The following is a 22,048-nucleotide window of genomic DNA, read 5'->3' as shown; positions in this document are numbered from 1 at the left end:
CCCTTAACTATGGCAACACAGCCCAGTCTAATCAACCCCCTTAACTATGGCAACACAGCCCAGTCTATGGCAACACAGCCCAGTCTAATCAACCCCCTTAACTATGGCAACACAGCCCAGTCTAGTCAACTCCCCTAACTATGGCAACACAGCCCAGTCTAGTCAACCCCCTTAACTATGGCAACACAGCCCAGTCTATGGCAACACAGCCCAGTCTAGTCAACTCCCTTAACTATGGCAACACAGCCCAGTCTAGTCAACTCCCTTAACTATGGCAACACAGCCCAGTCTAGTCAACCCCATTAACTGACAACACAGCCCAGTCTATGGCAACACAGCCCAGTCTAGTCAACCCCTTAAATATGACAACACAGCCCAGTCTATGGCAACACAGCCCAGTCTAGTCAACCCCATTAACTATGGCAACACAGCCCAGTCTATGGCAACACAGCCCAGTCTAGTCAACCCCATTAACTATGGCAACACAGCCCAGTCTAGTCATTAAGTGGCAACACAGCCCAGTCTAGACAACCCCCTTAACTATGGCAACACAGCCCAGTCTAGACAACCCCTTAACTATGGCAACACAGCCCAGTCTAGACAACCCCCTTAACTATGGCAACACAGCCCAGTCTAGTCAACCCCTTAACTATGGCAACACAGCCCAGTCTAGTCAACTCCCTTAATATAGGCAACACAGCCCAGTCTAGTCAACCCCATTAACTATGGCAACACAGCCCAGTCTAGTCAACTCCCTTAACTCATGGCAGCAAACAGTCCAGTCTATGGCAACACAGCCCAGTCTAGTCAACCCCGTTAACTATGGCAACACAGTCCAGTCTATGGCAACACAGCCCCGTCTAATCAACCCCCTTAACTATGGCCCAGTCCAGTCTATGGCAACACAGCCCAGTCTAGTCAACCCCCCTATGGCAACAGCCCAGTCTATGTCTAATCAACCCCCTTAACTATGGCAACACAGCCCAGTCTATGGCAACACAGCCCCGTCTAATCAACCCCCTTAACTATGGCACACAGCCCAGTCTATGGCCACAGTCTAATCAACCCCCTTAACTATGGTAACACAGCCCAGTCTAATCAACCCCCTTAACTATGGCAACACAGCCCAGTCTATGGCAACACAGCCCAGTCTAATCAACCCCCTTAACTATGGCAACACAGCCCAGGCTAATCAACCCCCTTAACTATGGCAACACAGCCCAGTCTATGGCAACACAGCCCAGTCTAATCAACCCCCTTAACTATGGCAACACAGCCCAGTCTAGTCAACTCCCTTAACTATGGCAACACAGCCCAGTCTAGTCAACCCCCTTAACTATGGCAACACAGCCCAGTCTATGGCAACACAGCCCAGTCTAGTCAACCCCCTTAACTATGGCAACACAGCCCAGTCTATGGCAACACAGCCCAGTCTAGTCAACCCCATTAACTATGACAACACAGCCCAGTCTATGGCAACACAGCCCAGTCTAGTCAACCCCCTTAAATATGACAACACAGCCCAGTCTATGGCAACACAGCCCAGTCTAGTCAACCCCATTAACTATGGCAACACAGCCCAGTCTAGACAACCCCTTAACTATGGCAACACAGCCCAGTCTAGAGGCCCCCTTAACTATGGCAACACAGCCCAGTCTAGTCAACCCCTTAACTATGGCAACACAGCCCAGTCTAGTCAACTCCCTTAACTGGCAACACAGCCCAGTCTAGTCAACCCCCTTAACTATGGCAACACAGCCCAGTCTAGACAACCCCCACAGCCCAGTCTAGACAACCCCTTAACTATGGCAACACAGCCCAGTCTAGTCAACCCCTTAACTATGGCAACACAGCCCCTAGTAACTATGGCAACACAGCCCAGGTCAACCCCATTAACTATGGCAACACAGCCCAGTCTAGTCAACTCCCTTAACTATGGCAACACAGCCCAGTCTAGTCAAGTTAACTATGGCAACACAGTCCAGTCTATGGCAACACAGCCCAGTCTAGTCAACCCCCTTAACTATGGCAACACAGCCCAGTCTAGTCAACCCCGTTAACTATGGCAACACAGCCCAGTCTAATCAACCCCGTTAACTATGGCAACACAGCCCAGTGAGGTGACTTTCTTTTCTCAGTCTTCTGAGAACTGTAAGCTGCCCAGAAACTGCAGATCATAGTGAGATCGCCATAGAGGGCTGACGCTATTTATAGATCTGATAGACAGAACAGTGAAGGTCCCAAATGGCACTATATAGGGAATAGGATCCTACTTAGGACAGCCTGTGAACGAGACTTCAAGAGCAAAGAGATATCGGACAATACAAATATTAAAAAGGAGAATTAAAAACAACGAGCCTCCCAGCCAGACTGATTCTGTCAGGACGTTTCTACAAAAGTGCCTTTTGAACAGTGTTGCTACCACAACGGTCTCTCCTGTTTGACCTACAGTTGCCAGGTAGACCTACTATCAAGTCAAAACTGCTTACACAGCCAGTCCGGTATGATTATACAGCCGAGCCCACACCTTAGAATGTGGACTTGAGGTGTAATGAATAAGCTTTATGCAACATCCTTGTGCGTACATTTAGGCTTATTCACTGGTTTCATGCACCAACAAATCTTTTTGAGAGAGAGCGATGGATGGTCCTCTTAATTAGAATGTGGATTTGTGAGGCCTCCCAAGTGGCGCAGCGGTCTAAGGCCCTGCATCTCAGTGCTAGAGGCGTCACTACAGAACCCGGGTTCGATCCCAACTGTCACAACCGGCCGTGATCGGGAGTCCCATAGGACGGTGCACAATTGACCCAGCGTCGTCCGGGTTAGGGGAGGGTTTGTCCCAGCGTCGTCCGGGTTAGGGGAGGGTTTGGCCCAGCGTCGTCCGGGTTAGGGGAGGGTTTGGCCCAGCGTCATCCGGGTTAGGGGAGGGTTTGGCCCAGCGTCGTCCGGGTTAGGGGAGGGTTTGGCCCAGCGTCGTCCAGGTTAGGGGAGGGTTTGGCCCAGCGTCGTCCGGGTGAAGGGAGGGTTTGGCATGGGCGTCTACAGCGTCTACAGTGGGTTCAGTCCACTCAGCGTCTACAGTGGGTTCAGTCCACTCAGCGTCTACAGTAGGATCAGTCCACTCAGCGTCTACAGTGGGATCAGTCCACTCAGCGTCTACAGTGGGTTCAGTCCACTCAGCGTCTACAGTAGGTTCAGTCCACTCAGCGTCTACAGTAGGTTCAGTCCACTCAGCGTCTACAGTAGGTTCAGTCCACTCAGCGTCTACAGTAGGTTCAGTCCACTCAGCGTCTACAGTGGGTTCAGTCCACTCAGCGTCTACAGTGGGTTCAGTCCACTCAGCGTCTACAGTAGGATCAGTCCACTCAGCGTCTACAGTGGGATCAGTCCACTCAGCGTCTACAGTAGGATCAGTCCACTCAGCGTCTACAGTAGGATCAGTCCACTCAGCGTCTACAGTAGGATCAGTCCACTCAGCGTCTACAGTGGGATCAGTCCACTCAGCGTCTACAGTGGGTTCAGTCCACTCAGCGTCTACAGTGGGATCAGTCCACTCAGCGTCTACAGTGGGATCAGTCCACTCAGCGTCTACAGTGGGATCAGTCCACTCAGCGTCTACAGTGGGATCAGTCCACTCAGCGTCTACAGTGGGATCAGTCCACTCAGCGTCTACAGTGGGATCAGTCCACTCAGCGTCTACAGTGGGATCAGTCCACTCAGCGTCTACAGTGGGATCAGTCCACTCAGCGTCTACAGTGGGATCAGTCCACTCAGCGTCTACAGTGGGATCAGTCCACTCAGCGTCTACAGTGGGATCAGTCCACTCAGCGTCTACAGTGGGATCAGTCCACTCAGCGTCTACAGTGGGTTCAGTCCACTCAGCGTCTACAGTAGGATCAGTCCACTCAGCGTCTACAGTGGGATCAGTCCACTCAGCGTCTACAGTGGGTTCAGTCCACTCAGCGTCTACAGTAGGTTCAGTCCACTCAGCGTCTACAGTAGGTTCAGTCCACTCAGCGTCTACAGTAGGTTCAGTCCACTCAGCGTCTACAGTAGGTTCAGTCCACTCAGCGTCTACAGTGGGTTCAGTCCACTCAGCGTCTACAGTGGGTTCAGTCCAATCAGCGTCTACAGTGGGATCAGTCCACTCAGCGTCTACAGTGGGTTCAGTCCACTCAGCGTCTACAGTGGGTTCAGTCCACTCAGCGTCTACAGTAGGTTCAGTCCACTCAGCGTCTACAGTAGGTTCAGTCAGTCCAGGTTCAGTCCACTCAGGTTCAGTCCACTCAGCGTCTACAGTAGGTTCAGTCCACTCAGCATCTACAGTAGGTTCAGTCCACTCAGCATCTACAGTAGGTTCAGTCCACTCAGCATCTACAGTAGGTTCAGTCCACTCAGCATCTACAGTAGGTTCAGTCCACTCAGCATCTACAGTAGGTTCAGTCCACTCAGCATCTACAGTAGGTTCAGTCCACTCAGCATCTACAGTAGGTTCAGTCCACTCAGCATCTACAGTAGGTTCAGTCCACTCAGCATCTACAGTAGGTTCAGTCCACTCAGCATCTACAGTAGGTTCAGTCCACTCAGCATCTACAGTAGGTTCAGTCCACTCAGCATCTACAGTAGGTTCAGTCCACTCAGCATCTACAGTAGGTTCAGTCCACTCAGCATCTACAGTAGGTTCAGTCCACTCAGCATCTACAGTAGGTTCAGTCCACTCAGCATCTACAGTAGGTTCAGTCCACTCAGCATCTACAGTAGGTTCAGTCCACTCAGCATCTACAGTAGGTTCAGTCCACTCAGCATCTACAGTAGGTTCAGTCCACTCAGCATCTACAGTAGGTTCAGTCCACTCAGCATCTACAGTAGGTTCAGTCCACTCAGCATCTACAGTAGGTTCAGTCCACTCAGCATCTACAGTAGGTTCAGTCCACTCAGCATCTACAGTAGGTTCAGTCCACTCAGCATCTACAGTGGGTTCAGTCCACTCAGCATCTACAGTGGGTTCAGTCCACTCAGCATCTACAGTGGGTTCAGTCCACTCAGCATCTACAGTGGGTTCAGTCCACTCAGCATCTACAGTGGGTTCAGTCCACTCAGCATCTACAGTGGGTTCAGTCCACTCAGCATCTACAGTGGGTTCAGTCCACTCAGCATCTACAGTAGGTTCAGTCCACTCAGCATCTACAGTAGGTTCAGTCCACTCAGCATCTACAGTAGGTTCAGTCCACTCAGCATCTACAGTAGGTTCAGTCCACTCAGCATCTACAGTAGGATCAGTCCACTCAGCATCTACAGTGGGTTCAGTCCACTCAGCATCTACAGTAGGTTCAGTCCACTCAGCATCTACAGTAGGTTCAGTCCACTCAGCGTCTACAGTAGGTTCAGTCCACTCAGCGTCTACAGTAGGTTCAGTCCACTCAGCGTCTACAGAGGTTCAGTCCACTCAGCGTCTACAGTGGGATCAGTCCACTCAGCGTCTACAGTGGGATCAGTCCACTCAGCGTCTACAGTGGGTTCAGTCCACTCAGCGTCTACAGTGGGTTCAGTCCACTCAGCGTCTACAGTGGGTTCAGTCCACTCAGCGTCTACAGTGGGTTCAGTCCACTCAGCGTCTACAGTAGGATCAGTCCACTCAGCGTCTACAGTAGGATCAGTCCACTCAGCATCTACAGTAGGATCAGTCCAATCAGCATCTACAGTAGGATCAGTCCACTCAGCATCTACAGTAGGATCAGTCCACTCAGCATCTACAGTAGGATCAGTCCACTCAGCATCTACAGTAGGATCAGTCCACTCAGCATCTACAGTAGGATCAGTCCACTCAGCATCTACAGTAGGATCAGTCCACTCAGCATCTACAGTAGGATCAGTCCACTCAGCATCTACAGTAGGATCAGTCCACTCAGCGTCTACAGTAGGATCAGTCCACTCAGCGTCTACAGCAGGATCAGTCCACTCAGCGTCTACAGCAGGATCAGTCCACTCAGCGTCTACAGCAGGATCAGTCAACTCAGCGTCTACAGCAGGATCAGTCCACTCAGCGTCTACAGTAGGTTCAGTCCACTCAGCGTCTACAGTGGGTTCAGTCCACTCAGCGTCTACAGTGGGTTCAGTCCACTCAGCGTCTACAGTGGGTTCAGTCCACTCAGCGTCTACAGTGGGATCAGTCCACTCAGCGTCTACAGTGGGATCAGTCCACTCAGCGTCTACAGTAGGTTCAGTCCACTCAGCGTCTACAGTAGGTTCAGTCCACTCAGCGTCTACAGTAGGTTCAGTCCACTCAGCATCTACAGTAGGTTCAGTCCACTCAGCATCTACAGTGGGATCAGTCCACTCAGCATCTACAGTGGGTTCAGTCCACTCAGCATCTACAGTGGGTTCAGTCCACTCAGCATCTACAGTAGGTTCAGTCCACTCAGCATCTACAGTAGGTTCAGTCCACTCAGCATCTACAGTAGGTTCAGTCCACTCAGCATCTACAGTAGGTTCAGTCCACTCAGCATCTACAGTAGGTTCAGTCCACTCAGCATCTACAGTAGGATCAGTCCACTCAGCATCTACAGTAGGATCAGTCCACTCAGCATCTACAGTAGGATCAGTCCACTCAGCATCTACAGTAGGATCAGTCCACTCAGCATCTACAGTAGGATCAGTCCACTCAGCATCTACAGTAGGTTCAGTCCACTCAGCATCTACAGTAGGTTCAGTCCACTCAGCATCTACAGTAGGTTCAGTCCACTCAGCATCTACAGTAGGTTCAGTCCACTCAGCATCTACAGTAGGATCAGTCCACTCAGCATCTACAGTAGGATCAGTCCACTCAGCATCTACAGTAGGATCAGTCCACTCAGCATCTACAGTAGGATCAGTCCACTCAGCATCTACAGTAGGTTCAGTCCACTCAGCATCTACAGTAGGTTCAGTCCACTCAGCATCTACAGTAGGATCAGTCCACTCAGCATCTACAGTAGGATCAGTCCACTCAGCATCTACAGTAGGTTGAGTCCACTCAGCATCTACAGTGGGTTCAGTCCACTCAGCATCTACAGTAGGTTCAGTCCACTCAGCATCTACAGTATGGTGTGTAGCTTGTTGTTTACTCAACAGAGAGACTATTTATATTTATTAAGAGGGAGATGGGTAAAAGTGTTAAGGGATTTTAGATCCAGTTGTTTATGGAACACCAAGACTTGTTGGTTTTAAAAGTGATTATCCATTGTGGAGAAGAATGGTGCATCACAGAAAGCTGCCCCAGTGGAAACAGTTTACCCCACAAAGTGGTTCCTACTATTTGGAAACAGTAAAACTTTTAAAACTATTTAGCCCTGTGGCATAAACAAGGACTGAAGCAATGATGTCACAGACATGGTAGGCTATGGACAGACCTGACGGTGAGCAGGCGGACAGACCTGACGGTGAGCAGGCGGACAGACCTGACGGTGAGCAGGCGGACAGACCTGACGGTGAGCAGGCGGACAGACCTGACGGTGAGCAGCCGGACAGACCTGACGGTGAGCAGCCGGACAGACCTGACGGTGAGCAGGCGGACAGACCTGACGGTGAGCAGGCGGACAGACCTGACGGTGAGCAGGCGGACAGACCTGACGGTGAGCAGGCGGACAGACCTGACGGTGAGCAGGCGGACAGACCTGACGGTGAGCAGGCGGACAGACCTGACGGTGAGCAGGCGGACAGACCTGACGGTGAGCAGGCGGACAGACCTGACGGTGAGCAGGCGGACAGACCTGACGGTGAGCACAGACGGAGAGCGCCTATCAACTGTGTTCTTCAGGGTGTGTAGCCTATCAACTGTGTTCTTTAGGGTGTATAGCCTATCAACTGTGTTCTTTAGGGTGTGTAGCCTATCAACTGTGTTCTTTAGGGTGTATAGCCTATCAACTGTGTTCTTTAGGGTGTATAGCCTATCAACTGTGTTCTTTAGGGTGTATAGCCTATCAACTGTGTTCTTTAGGGTGTATAGCCTATCAACTGTGTTCTTTAGGGTGTGTAGCCTATCAACTGTGTTCTTTAGGGTGTATAGCCTATCAACTGTGTTCTTTAGGGTGTATAGCCTATCAACTGTGTTCTTTAGGGTGTATAGCCTATCAACTGTGTTCTTTAGGGTGTATAGCCTATCAACTGTGTTCTTTAGGGTGTGTAGCCTATCAACTGTGTTCTTTAGGGTGTGTAGCCTATCAACTGTGTTCTTTAGGGTGTGTAGCCTATCAACTGTGTTCTTTAGGGTGTGTAGCCTATCAACTGTGTTCTTTAGGGTGTGTAGCCTATCAACTGTGTTCTTTAGGGTGTGTAGCCTATCAACTGTTCTTTAGGGTGTATAGCCTATCAACTGTGTTCTTTAGGGTGTATAGCCTATCAACTGTGTTCTTTAGGGTGTATAGCCTATCAACTGTGTTCTTTAGGGTGTATAGCCTATCAACTGTTCTTTAGGGTGTATAGCCTATCAACTGTGTTCTTTAGGGTGTGTAGCCTATCAACTGTGTTCTTTAGGGTGTGTAGCCTATCAACTGTGTTCTTTAGGGTGTGTAGCCTATCAACTGTGTTCTTTAGGGTGTATAGCCTATCAACTGTGTTCTTTAGGGTGTGTAGCCTATCAACTGTGTTCTTTAGGGTGTGTAGCCTATCAACTGTGTTCTTTAGGGTGTGTAGCCTATCAACTGTGTTCTTTAGGGTGTGTAGCCTATCAACTGTGTTCTTTAGGGTGTGTAGCCTATCAACTGTGTTCTTTAGGGTGTGTAGTCTATCAACTGTGTTCTTTAGGGTGTGTAGCCTATCAACTGTGTTCTTTAGGGTGTGTAGCCTATCAACTGTGTTCTTTAGGGTGTGTAGTCTATCAACTGTGTTCTTTAGGGTGTGTAGCTTATCAACTGTGTTCTTTAGGGTGTGTAGCCTATCAACTGTGTTCTTTAGGGTGTGTAGCCTATCAACTGTGTTCTTTAGGGTGTGTAGCCTATCAACTGTGTTCTTTAGGGTGTGTAGCCTATCAACTGTGTTCTTTAGGATGCACACAGATTTCTAGATGTTATCACAGGTGCAGTGAAATGCTTGTGTTTCCAACAGTGATAATAATACCTAGAAAACAATACAAAACAATGGGCACCTAATCCCCAAATTAAAATATAATGTCAGAGTCCAGATTAGACACTGAGTGCACAAAACATTAGGAACACCTTCCTAATATTGAGGTTAAACCCCCTTTTGCCCTCAGAACAGCCTCAATTCGTCAGGACATGGACTCTACAAGGTGTCGAAAGCATTCCACAGGGAAGCTGGCCCATGTTGACTCCAATGCTTCCCGCAGTTTTGTCAAGTTGGCTGGATGTCCTTTGGGTGTGGACCATTCTTGATACACACAGGAAACTGTTGAGTGTGAAAAACCCAGCAGTGTTGCAGTTATTCACACACTCAAACCGGTGCTCCTGGCACCTACTACCATACCCCGTTCAAAGGCACTTAAAGATCCTGTCTTGCCCATTCACCCTCTGAATGGCACACAGACACAATCCATGTCTCATTTGTCTCAAGGCTTTAAAATCCTTCTTTAACCTGTCTGCTCCCCTTTCATCTACACTGACTGAAGTGGATTTAACAAGTGACATCAATATGGGATCATATCTTTCACCTGGATTCACCTGGTCCGTCTATGTCATGGATAGAGCAGCTGTTCCTAATGCATACACTCAGCGTGTGATATCTATCTATATCTATATATATATTTTTTTTAATCTACATATATCTACACATACATATCTACACATACATATATACATATACATATATATACATATATATGCCAAGAGTGTTCTGATTGGCTCAAACAAATTAAGAAGGAAAGAAATTCCACATATTAACTTTTAACAAGGCACACCTGTTAATTGAAATGCATTCCAGGTGACTACCTCATGAAGCTGGTTGAGAGAATACCAAGAGTGTGCAAAAGCTGTCATCAAGGCTACTTTGAAGAATCTCAAATATAAAATATATTTTGATTTGTTTAACACTTTTTTGGGTTACTCTATGATTCCATATGTGTCATTTCATAGTTTAAGTCTTCACTATTATTCTACACTGTAGAAAACAGTCCAAATAAAGAACCGTGGAATGAGGAGGTAGGAGGAGGTGGGAGGAGGTAGGAGGAGGTACCTTTTGATCAGTACTGTACTTCCCAAAAACATCTAAATAAAAAATTTTTACAATTATCTATGTATTGTTTTTGACCAAATCCTCCTGCCATGTCCACGACACAATATATATTGTTATTGACCAAGTGGACATTCACATTTAGATGTTTTCTGGTAGTAAATACCGGACAGGACGTAAGGGCAGTAAATAATTTATTGCCCAGCGAAACTCCATATTTAGTGAGTCATCTAACGAAGGTATTTTGACATAAAACTTTGAAAGTTCTGCAAGTGTTATTGTATTTATTTCTCAAGTCAGTTAAAAACAATAATTAATTAATTAATTCACAATGACAACCTACCGCGGCCAAACCCTCCCCTAAATATGTACGAGGCTGGGCCAATTGTGCGCCGGCCTAATGGGACAATGTATTGTAGCTAACTGTGTATAGATGAGATCTCATGATATCCTCTCCTCTGCCCAGATACTGGTTCAAGCTATACATTAACCAAAGAACAGTCCATTCTGTAAAGTGACTGTTGCTTCCCACTGGGCAGATGTCAGTTCAATGTCTAGTTTGGATTTACATTTTGGGTTGTGTTGTCAACTAACGTGCATTCAACAAAACATTTCACTGTGTCATTGGATTAAGGTTCAAAGTTGGGTGAAAACTCCGAGTGGCGCAGAGGTCTAAGGCACTGCGTTGCAGCGCTTGAGGCATCACTACAGACCCGGGTTCGATCCCAGGCTGTGTCACATGATTGGGAGACCCAAGAGGCGGCGCACAATTGGCCCAGCGTCGTTTCAGGTTAAGGGAGGGTTTGGCCGGCCAGGATTTCCTTGTCCCATCGCACTCTAGCGACATGTGGCGGCCGGGCGCCGGCTAGCTGACTTCAGTCACCAGGTGTTACGGTGTTTCCTCCGACACATTGGTGCGGCTGGCTTCCGGGTTAAGCGAGCAGTGTGTCAAGAAGCAGTGCTGCTTGGCAGGGTCATGTTTCAGAGGAGGCATGGCTCTCGACCTTCGCCTCTCCCGAGTCCGTACGGGAGTTGCAGCGATGGGACAAGACTGTAACGACCAATTGGAAACCACGACATTGGGGAGAAAAAGGGGTAAACAATGTTTTGGGGTGAAAACAATACAAAATGCCCTTTTTGTAAATCCAATTAGTTTTCCACGTTGATTCAAAGTCCTCACATAGATTTGGAGGGGTTGAAATTACGTGGATTCAACCAGTTCTTGCCCAGTGGTTTGTCCGGGTGCCAGTCAGATGCACTTTAATGATGGAAGCGGTTTGGAGAATAACGGAGCGTGTGACACTTTGGGTTTGATGACAACCCTCGCTCTGTTGCTGCACTCAGCAGAATCAGCAGATGCAAAAGCAACAAATCACTTCATTTTCAAATACATTTGCCACATAAACGTTATGAGTGACCACTATTAAGAGAACAACGTACCAAAGATTACTGAGAACGAGTTCGTCGCTATTACATCCAACAGAAAGAAAGAAAAACTAACTTTGGAGTAAACAACTGTTTAGTTACATTGTTTGCGCACCAATTGTCTCCCCCTCCTCTCAAACTGGGAGCAGGCGACCATTGCAACAGAACAAGACAATAACTGTCTGAGTTGATGAACCACCTCGTTGGGAAATCATTGTGGTTTCAACAGTTTGCCAGTTGCAGTGGTCTCACCGCAAACCGCTATAAGTTGTTAAGTACTAAACATGGTTCTCACCGTTTCGGTCTGATGTTTCCGTCACTTTGTCCGTACGACTCCTCTCCGTTCCCGGTCGCCCCGCTCTCATCGTCATGATCCTCCACGGTCACCTCTCCGATAACACCCGGAAGAGGACCGCCGATACTTTCCAAGCCCCGTTCCACCAACACCCCTTCGTTTCCATCTTCCCCGGCTCTGTGTGACCCCAGAGCGGCTGCGGGTTGAGGCTCTCTCCCGGAGGTAAAGCTTAGAGTTGGAGACGTCCCAGTCAGAGCCCTCAAAAACAACATGAGCACTAGGGATATGCTCACGTTCCCAAAGTGAAACTCCCTTTCCATTTGTAACAATGGCACATCAGTACATAGACTATTCACATGCCAAGCCCAGAGTAAAAGTACAAATTTAAAAATAGCAGAGTAGGTTTTGCACAAGTAAATGTAGATAAGAGTTGTTCTTTCTTCGAAGTCATCTCCTTCGCCAGGTAAACAAACCACCGTTAAGACACCATACTGTTATTCCCTCATACCTGACACAAGACTGGCCTTAGTAACGCTACTCCCTCCCCGTCTCCACACAGCAATAGGACAGACAAGTAGCAACTAAACACAAGACGACAAGCAATAGAAAGCCGATTGCACACCTGCACCATCAATCTGCACAAGTCGCGTACTAAGCAGAACCCGATTGCACGAAAGCTTTGTCGCTCAAAAAAAAACATTTCCGTGGTCCGGACCGGGCCCCCTCAAACACTGAACCTGATTGGACAAGCGCCTATCCGTCAAAAAAATCAAGGTAGAGTCTACGCATGCGCCGTCACGGCCGCCACAAGGGAAAGCACCGGGTGACGTCAGAAGGTTTCTGGTGGCGCGTCCTCTGGTTAAAACATCATTGGTTAAAATAGTAATCGCTGGACCAATATAAATGCTCTGTGAAATCAGGAGAAAGATATTGGTTGGTTTACACGACCGCGAAAGACAGCGAGGTCCCCAAGTGGATATGTCCAGCTGTCAATCACCGTCGTTGCTACGGTGGCATTTAAATAGGCGGATTAGAAAGCAGCGAACGAGCAGTGAAACTGGGACGAGATGGAAAGATCAACGTGGCCGGACTGTAAACGCTACGTTCCTCTTCCGGTTTTATCACGAGTTACTGCAGCCACCGCAGTCTTCTGAACTCAAACGAAATGATCAGAGAGGAAGAGGCGAAAATAAACCCACTATGTTAGGATGTTTTTTGTATGGCAGGTTTCCATGGACCCATATGTATTCGACAAAAACAATGTGCAATGGAAACGGCAGATAGGAGACCTGTATGTGTATCCATTTGACAGGAGTGGATTTTTATTTAGTCAAACTTTGAGACAAATGACAAACGGTGTTTTTCTAATAAATTATGACTGCCGAAAATGTTTGAAAGTACAGTATGAAGGTTATCACGTAATTAGAAACTCCACTCCACATTTAATTCTAAATGCCTACAGCAAAATTTTTATTTATTTATTTTTATTTTTATTTCACCAGGTTTATTTAACCAGGTAGGCCAGTTGAGAACAAGTTCTCATTTACAATTGCGACCTGGCCAAGATAAAGCAAAGCAGTGTGAACAGACAACAACACAGAGTTACACATGGAGTAAAACAAACATACAGTCAATAATACAGTAGAAACAAGTCTATATACGATGTGAGCAAATTAGGTGAGAAGGGAGGTAAAGGCAAAAAAGGCCATGGTGGCAAAGTAAATACAATACAGCAAGTAAAACACTGGAATGGTAGTTTTGCAATGGAAGAATGTGCAAAGTAGAAATAAAAATAATGGGGTGCAAAGGAGCAAAATAAATTAAATACAGTTGGGAAAGAGGTAGTTGTTTGGGCTAAATTATAGGTGGGCTATGTACAGGTGCAGTAATCTGTAAGATGCTCTGACAGTTGGTGCTTAAAGCTAGTGAGGGAGATTAGTGTTTCCAGTTTCAGAGATTTTTGTAGTTCGTTCCAGTCATTGGCAGCAGAGAACTGGAAGGAGACGCGGCCAAAGAAAGAATTGGTTTTGGGGGTGACTAGAGAGATATACCTGCTGGAGCGCGTGCTACACGTAAAATACATTTTTACAACTATAAAAATCATCTTTATTTGATGGACAAGGATTGTCCTGACTTTCAAGAACGCCTGAATTGCTTCGCCTTCCTTTTCTAGTTGGCTGGCAAGTTTCACCACCCAATTATATCAGATCTACTGGAGTGTAAATTACAGCATGACAGGGACCGTGGCGATGCGTCGCACATCAGAATGATTAGAATATGGTAAATATTCGTGAAGTATTGTATCCATGCTGTCTTTCACCGGCTACCGGAGACATGAGACCGTTCGGTGGGAAGGCATACAGGCTGTCACGCATTTATTTTTAAGCAATTTTCCTAAATAGGTAATGAAAACACTTCAACCACTAACTTCACTTTCTTCACACTTGGTTTTCCGTTTTAGGTGTATGTCATTACGTCCAGGTATTTTTTATTGATTCAGATTGTTCAATGGAAACGCACCCCAGCGGGCAATTGTCCGCGTCTATTTTCTATGCAAACTTATAAATCTCGACCAAAAAAAATCACTGGACAAGTTTAATGGAAACGTAGCTATTGAGTGTCGAATTCGGTCAACAAAAACTTGAATTGCTATTTTGCTACGTGAAGCTTTCCAAATCAAATCTCATTTGTAATTGTCACATTCGTCGAATACAACAGGTGTCGACTTTACCATGTAATGCTTACTAACAGGCCCTTAACCAACAATACAGTCAAAGAAATAGAGTTAAGAAAATATTTACTAAATAAACACAAAAAAAAATTAAAATGCAATAACAATAACGAGGCTATGTACAGGTTAGTCGACGTAATATGTAGGTAGGGCTAAAGTGACACTGCATAGATAAACAGAGTAGCAGCAGTGTAAAAACAAAGGGGAGGAGCGTCATTTGATTAATTGTTCAGCAGTCTTATGGCTTGGGGGTAGAAGCTGTTAAGCGTCTGGATTGGCGCAGTGGTCGAAAAACACTGCAGTACCTGGTTCAAATCCAGGCTGCATCAGATCCAGCTGTGATTGGGTGGCGCACAATTGGCCCAGTGTCGTCTGGATTTGGCCTGGGTAGGCCATCATTGTAAATATAATTAGTTCTTAATTGACTTGCCTAGTTAAATAAAAGTACAACTTATTGTTTTTATTATTAAGGAGCCTTTTGGACCTAGACGTGGTGCTCCGGTACCGCTTGCCGTGCGATTTCAGAGAGAACAGTCTACGACTAGGGTGACTGGAGTCTTTGCCATTTTTGGGGGGCCCTCTGACACCGCCTGGTATAGAGGTCCTGGATGGCAGGAAGCTCCCTGTCAGGCGTCACCCGCCCCTACCTGAGATACCTACTGCAGCCCTCATCCTCCACATACAACACCTGTTCACTCCCCCCTATCTGAGATACCTACTGCAGCCCTCATCCTCAACATACAACACCTGTTCACTCCCCCCTATCTGAGATATCTACTGCAGCCCTCATCCTCCACATACAACACCTGTTCACTCCCCCTATCTGAGATACCTACTGCAGCCCTCATCCTCCACATACAACACCTGTTCACTCCCCCTATCTGAGATACCTACTGCAGCCCTCATCCTCCACATACAACACCTGTTCACTCCCCCTATCTGAGATACCTACTGCAGCCCTCATCCTCCACATACAACACCTGTTCACTCCCCTATCTGAGATACCTACTGCAGCCCTCATCCTCCACATACAACACCTGTTCACTCCCCCTATCTGAGATACCTACTGCAGCCCTCATCCTCCACATACAACACCTGTTCACTCCCCCTATCTGAGATACCTACTGCAGCCCTCATCCTCCACATACATCACCTGTTCACTCCCCCTATCTGAGATATCTACTGCAGCCCTCATCCTCCACATACAACACCTGTTCACTCCCCCTATCTGAGATACCTACTGCAGCCCTCATCCTCCACATACAACACCTGTTCACTCCCCTATCTGAGATATCTACTGCAGCCCTCATCCTCCATATACAACACCTGTTCACTCCCCCTATCTGAGATACCTACTGCAGCCCTCATCCTCCACATACAACACCTGTTCACTCCCTATCTGAGATATCTACTGCAGCCCTCATCCTCCACATACAACACCTGTTCACTCCCCCTATCTGAGATACCTACTGCAGCCCTCATCCTCCACATACAACACCTGTTCACTCCCCCCTATCTGAGATATCTACTGCAGCCCTCATCCTCCATATACAACACCTGTTCACTCCCCCCTATCTGAGATACCTACTGCAGCCCTCATCCTCCATATACAACACCTGTTCACTCCCCCCTATCTGAGATATCTACTGCAGCCCTCATCCTCCATATACAACACCCGTTCTGCCAGTCACATTCTGTTAAAGGTCCCCAAAGCACACACATCCCTGTGTCGCTCGTCTTTTCAGTTCGCTGCAGCTAGCGACTGGAATGAGCTGCAACAAACACTCAAACTGGACAGTTTTATCTCAATCTCTTCATTCAAACACTCAATCATGGACTCATACTGACAGTTGTCTGCTTCACCTGATGTGTTGTTGTCTCTACCCTCTTGCCCTTTGTGCTGTTGTCTGGGCCCAATAATGTGTGTACCATGTTTTGTGCTGCTACCATGTTGTGCTGTTGCCATGTTGTGTTGCTACCATGTTGTGTTTCATCCATGTTGTGTTTCATCCATGTTGTGTTGCTACCATGTTGTGTTTCATCCATGTTGTGTTTCATCCATGTTGTGTTGCTACCATGCTGTGTTGCCGTCTTAGGTCTCTCTTGTCGTGATGTGTGTTTTGTCCTATATTAAAATGTATAATTTTTAATCCCAGCCCTGTCCCCGCAGGAGGACTTTTGGTAGGCCGTCGTTGTAAATAAGATTTTTTTTCTTAACTGACTTGCCAAGTTAAAAAAAGGTTCAATTTGAAACGTAAAAATTAAAAAAGCTTGGCCCTAGTGATGTAGTGGACTGTACGCACTGCCCCCTGTAGCGCCTTGCGATCGCATGCTGAGCAGTTGCCATACCAGGCGGTGATGCAGCCAGTCAAGATGCTCTCAATGGTGCAGCTGTATAACCTTTTGAAGATATGAGGGCCCATTACAAATCTGTTCAGTCTCCTGAGGGGGAAGAGGCGTTGTCGTGTCATCTTCACAACTGTCTTGGTGTGTTTGGACCATGTTAGTTTGTTGGCGATGTGGAGACCAAGGGAAACTCTCGACAAGTTCCACTGCAGCACCGTCGATGTGAATGGGGGCGTGTTCAGCCCTCCTTTTCCCTGTAGTCCACGATCAGCTCCTTTGTCTTGCTGACGTTAGGGGGAGAGGTGGTTGTCTTGGCACAACACTGTCCGGTCAATGACCTCCTCCCTATAGGTTGTCGGGATGATGAATTGGAGTGGGTCTCGGGTTTATGGGATGATGGTGTTGTTGAGCTTTTCAAAGCATTTCATGGCTGCAGATGTGAGTGGCAGTCATTTAGACAGGTTACCTTGGAGTTCAGGGTCAGGTTGAGATGCCTGCGTGTGTTTATTTCCATTGTTAGGGCGGGTCCCATGTCTGTCTTAATACAGATGGTTATTACAGATGGTTCATACAGGTCCCATGTCTGTCTTGTCAACATCATCTTTGAGGTGATCCAATTTATCCAGGAAAGACAAACAAACAAACAAATTACAACCTCATACAGATGGTTAATACAGATGGTTATTACAGATGGTTCATACAGATGGTTATTACAGATGGTTCATACAGATGGTTATTACAGATGGTTCATACAGTGGCAATCTAACAAACAGATGACAACCTCATACAGATGTTTCATACAGATGGTTCATACAGATGGTTCATACAGATGGTTCATACAGATGGTTAATACAGATGGTTAATACAGATGGTTCATACAGATGGTTAATACAGATGGTTATTACAGATGGTTCATACAGATGGTTATTACAGATGGTTCATACAGATGGTTAATACAGATGGTTATTACAGATGGTTAATACAGATGGTTATTACAGATGGTTCATACAGATGGTTATTACAGATGGTTCATACAGATGGTTCATACAGATGGTTCATACAGATGGTTAATACAGATGGTTAATACAGATGGTTCATACAGATGGTTAATACAGATGGTTATTACAGATGGTTCATACAGATGGTTATTACAGATGGTTCATACAGATGGTTATTACAGATGGTTATTGCAGATGGTTCATACAGATGGTTCATACAGTGGCAATCTAACAAACAGATACATGCCCGGGGTCATAAACGTCATGCTCAAATGTTCTATAAATGTTAAATGACTAAATAAATCCTATGCATTGTTGTTACAAAGTGTGAACATTCTACATTTCCAACAGACTTGTCACCCACCCCCTTGTGGGGAAAATAGACAGTGGGGCAAAAAAGTATTTAGCCAGCCACCAATTGTGCAAGTTCTCCCACTTAAAAAGATGAGAGAGGCCTGTAATTTTCATCATAGGTACACTGCAACTATAACAGACAAAATGAGAAAAAAATCGATTTTTTATGAATTTATTTGCAAATTATGGTGGAAAATAAGTATTTGGTCAATAACAAAAGTTTCTCAATACTTTGTTATATACCCTTTGTTGGCAATGACAGAGGTCAAATGTTTTCTGTAAGTCTTCACAAGGTTTTCACACTCTGTTGCTGGTATTTTGGCCCATTCCTCCATGCAGATCTCCTCTAGAGCAGTGATATTTTGGGGCTGTTGCTGGGCAACATAGACTTTCAACTCCCTCCAAATATTTTCTATGGGGTTGAAATCTGGAGACTGGCTAGGCCACTCCAGGACCTTGAGATGCTTCTTCTGTTTGGGATCATTGTCGTGCTGAAAGACCCAGCCACGTTTCAACATCAATGCCCTTGCTGATGGTAGGCTTTGTTACTTTGGTCCCAGCTCTCTGCAGGTCATTCACTAGGTCCCCCCGTGTGGTTCTGGGATTTTTGCTCACCGTTCTTGTGATCATTTTGACCCCACTGGGTGAGATCTTGCGTGGAGCCCCAGATCGAGGGAGATTATCAGTGGTCTTGTATGTCTTCCATTTCCTAATAATTGCTCCCACAGTTGATTTCTTCAAACCAAGCTGCTTACCTATTGCAGATTCAGTCTTCCCAGCCTGGTGCAGGTCTACAATTTTGTTTCTGGTGTCCTTTGACAGCTCTTTGGTCTTGGCCATAGTGGAGTTTGGAGTGTGACTGTTTGAGGTTGTGGACAGGTGTCTTTTATACTGATAACAAGTTCAAACAGGTGCCATTAATACAGGTAACGAGTGGAGGACAGAGGAGCCTCTTAAAGAAGAAGTTACAGGTCTGTGAGAGCCAGAAATCTTGCCTGTTTGTAGGTGACCAAATACTTATTTTCCACCATAATTTGCAAATAAATTCATTAAAAATCCTATAATGTGATTTTCTGGATTTTTTTGTCTTATTTTGTCTGTCATAGTTGAAGTGTACCTATGATGACAATTCCTGGCTTCTCTCATCTTTTTAAGCGGGAGAACTTGCACAATTGGTGGCTGAATAAATACTTTTTTGCCCCACTGTAACTCTGTTTTAAGACAAACAACAGATTTATTAACTCCCAATGTGTCATTTAATACTGGAGGAAAATATTCACGTCAATTACATGAAGATACCTGGTAGAGATGAACAATCTCAAGTAAAATGTTATTTGTCACATGCGCCGAATAACATCAGGTGAAACACTTACTTACAAACCCTTAACCAACAATGCAGAGTTAAAAGATAAGAACAATTTGGCTAAAAATAAAAAAGGAAATAGTACCACAATGAGATTATATAATGGGTAGCGGTACCAAGTCAATATGCAGGGGTACGAGGTAGTCAATATGCAGGAGTACGAGGTCGTCGATATGCAGGAGTACGAGGTCGTCGATATGCAGGGGTACGAGGTAGTCAATATGCAGGGGTACGAGGTAGTCGATATGCAGGAGTACGAGGTCGTCGATACGCAGGGGTACGAGGTAGTCGATACGCAGGGGTACGAGGTAGTCGATACGCAGGGGTACGAGGTAGTCGATACGCAGGGGTACGAGGTAGTCGATACGCAGGGGTACGAGGTAGTCGATATGCAGGGGTACGAGGTAGTCAATATGCAGGGTACGAGGTAGTCGATACGCAGGAGTACGAGGTCGTCGATATGCAGGGGTACGAGGTAGTCGATACGCAGGGGTACGAGGTAGTCGATACGCAGGAGTACGAGGTAGTCGATACGCAGGGGTACGAGGTAGTCGATACGCAGGGGTACGAGGTAGTCAATATGCAGGAGTACGAGGTAGTCGATACGCAGGGGTACGAGGTAGTCAATATGCAGGAGTACGAGGTAGTCGATACGCAGGGGGCACGAGGTAGTCAATACGCAGGAGTACGAGGTGGTCGATACGCAGGGTACGAAGTAGTTGATACGCAGGAGTACGAGGTAGTCGATACGCAGGGGTACGAGGTAGTCAATATGCAGGAGTACGAGGTAGTCGATATGCAGGGTACGAGGTGGTCGATACGCAGGGGTACGAGGTAGTCGATACGCAGGAGTACGAGGTAGTCGATACGCAGGGGTGCGAGGTAGTCGATACGCAGGGGTACGAGGTAGTCGATATGCAGGAGTACGAGGTAGTCGATATGCAGGGGTACGAGGTAGTCAATATGCAGGAGTACGAGGTGAGTCGATACGCAGGGGGTACGAAGTAGTTGATACGCAGGAGTACGAGGTAGTCGATACGCAGGAGTACGAGGTAGTCGATACGCAGGGTACGAGGTAGTCGATACGCAGGGTACGAAGTAGTCGATACGCAGGGGTACGAGGTAGTTGATACGCAGGGGTACGAGGTAGTTGATACGCAGGGGTACGAGGTAGTCGATACGCAGGAGTACGAGGTAGTCAATATGCAGGAGTACGAAGTAGTTGATACGCAGGGGTACGAGGTAGTTGATACGCAGGGGTACGAGGTAGTTGATTGACTTATTCTACATTTTGTTGTGTTACATCCCGAGAGAAAAAAGAAACCCACACACTGCCCTGGCTAGTTTCGCTGCTCTTTATTAACAAAATAACCAAGTGTTATCAAATATAACAATGTGTATTTAATAAGTATTCTAAACGTATTAAAAAAGACTGTAAAAACACAATGAGGACATCAACCTATCAAGTACGTTTCCGTAAATCAATGGGTACAGTGCAGGAAAAACCACCAGAGTTGGCTGAGGTGGCGGCATTAATTCACATTTACACCCATAACATGCTTGGGCATCTCTCATCAAGACCTTTAGGGAATCATGTCTTGAGGGTGAAAATACAAAAACATTATATTTTGCTCAGTGTAATCTACATTCGGAAAGTATTCAGACCCCTTAAATAAAACATAAAAACCTAGTCAATCTACCCACTATAATAACAAGGTGAAAACCTTTTTTTATTTTTTTTATTTAAACCAAAATACCTTATTAAATTTATATAAATATTCAGACCCTTTGCTATGAGACTTGAAATTGAGCTCAGGTGGATCCTGTTTCCATTGATCATCCTTGAGATGTTTCTGCAACTTAATTGGAGTCCACCTGGGGTAAATTAAATTGATTGGACATTATTTGGAAAGGCACACCTATCATAGTTGACAGTGCATGTCAGAGCAAAACCCAAGCCATGATGTCGAAAGGAATTGGCCGTAGAGCTCTGAAAAAGGATTGTGTCAAGGCACAGATCTTGGGAAGGGTACCAAAACATTTCAGCAGCTTTGAATTTCCCAAAGCAGACAGAGGCCTCTATCATTCTTAAACGAAAGAAGTTTGGAAGCTGGCCGCTTGGCCAAACTGAACAATCAAGGGAGAAGGGCCTTGGTCAGGGAGGTCTTGGTCTGGTGATGTAGAGGTTAACCCAGGCCCTGCAGTGCCTAGCTCCACTCCCATTCCCCAGGCTCTCTCATTAGTTGACTTCTGTAACCGTAAAAGCCTTGGTGTCATGCATGTTAAGAAGGCATCAACAAGGTCAGAATGTGTAGACACGGCTCCGCCACACCTTCATGTATTAGATCTCCACCCCCAATGAATAGCAGCTGAAT

General features: G+C 46.4%; 1 protein-coding gene across 45 annotated transcripts in view; it reads right to left on the bottom strand.

Moving 5' to 3' along the window:
- Nucleotides 1–12,542, bottom strand: part of eif2ak3 (eukaryotic translation initiation factor 2-alpha kinase 3) — a 95,741-nt gene extending 83,199 nt beyond the window's left edge. For all 45 annotated transcript variants that reach the window (XM_052495879.1, XM_052495887.1, XM_052495897.1 and 42 more), the window contains exon 1: nt 11,882–12,542. In XM_052495879.1, coding sequence (XP_052351839.1) covers nt 11,882–12,201 — 320 coding nt within the window. In that variant the 5' untranslated portion in view covers nt 12,202–12,542. The remainder of the gene's footprint in view (nt 1–11,881) is intronic.
- Between the last annotated feature and the right edge of the window lie 9,506 nt (nt 12,543–22,048).

This window comes from Oncorhynchus keta, chromosome 35 (assembly GCF_023373465.1).
Source record: "Oncorhynchus keta strain PuntledgeMale-10-30-2019 chromosome 35, Oket_V2, whole genome shotgun sequence".
Classification (NCBI taxonomy): Eukaryota; Metazoa; Chordata; class Actinopteri; order Salmoniformes; family Salmonidae; genus Oncorhynchus; species Oncorhynchus keta.
This window is presented reverse-complemented; position numbering and strand designations above follow the sequence as displayed.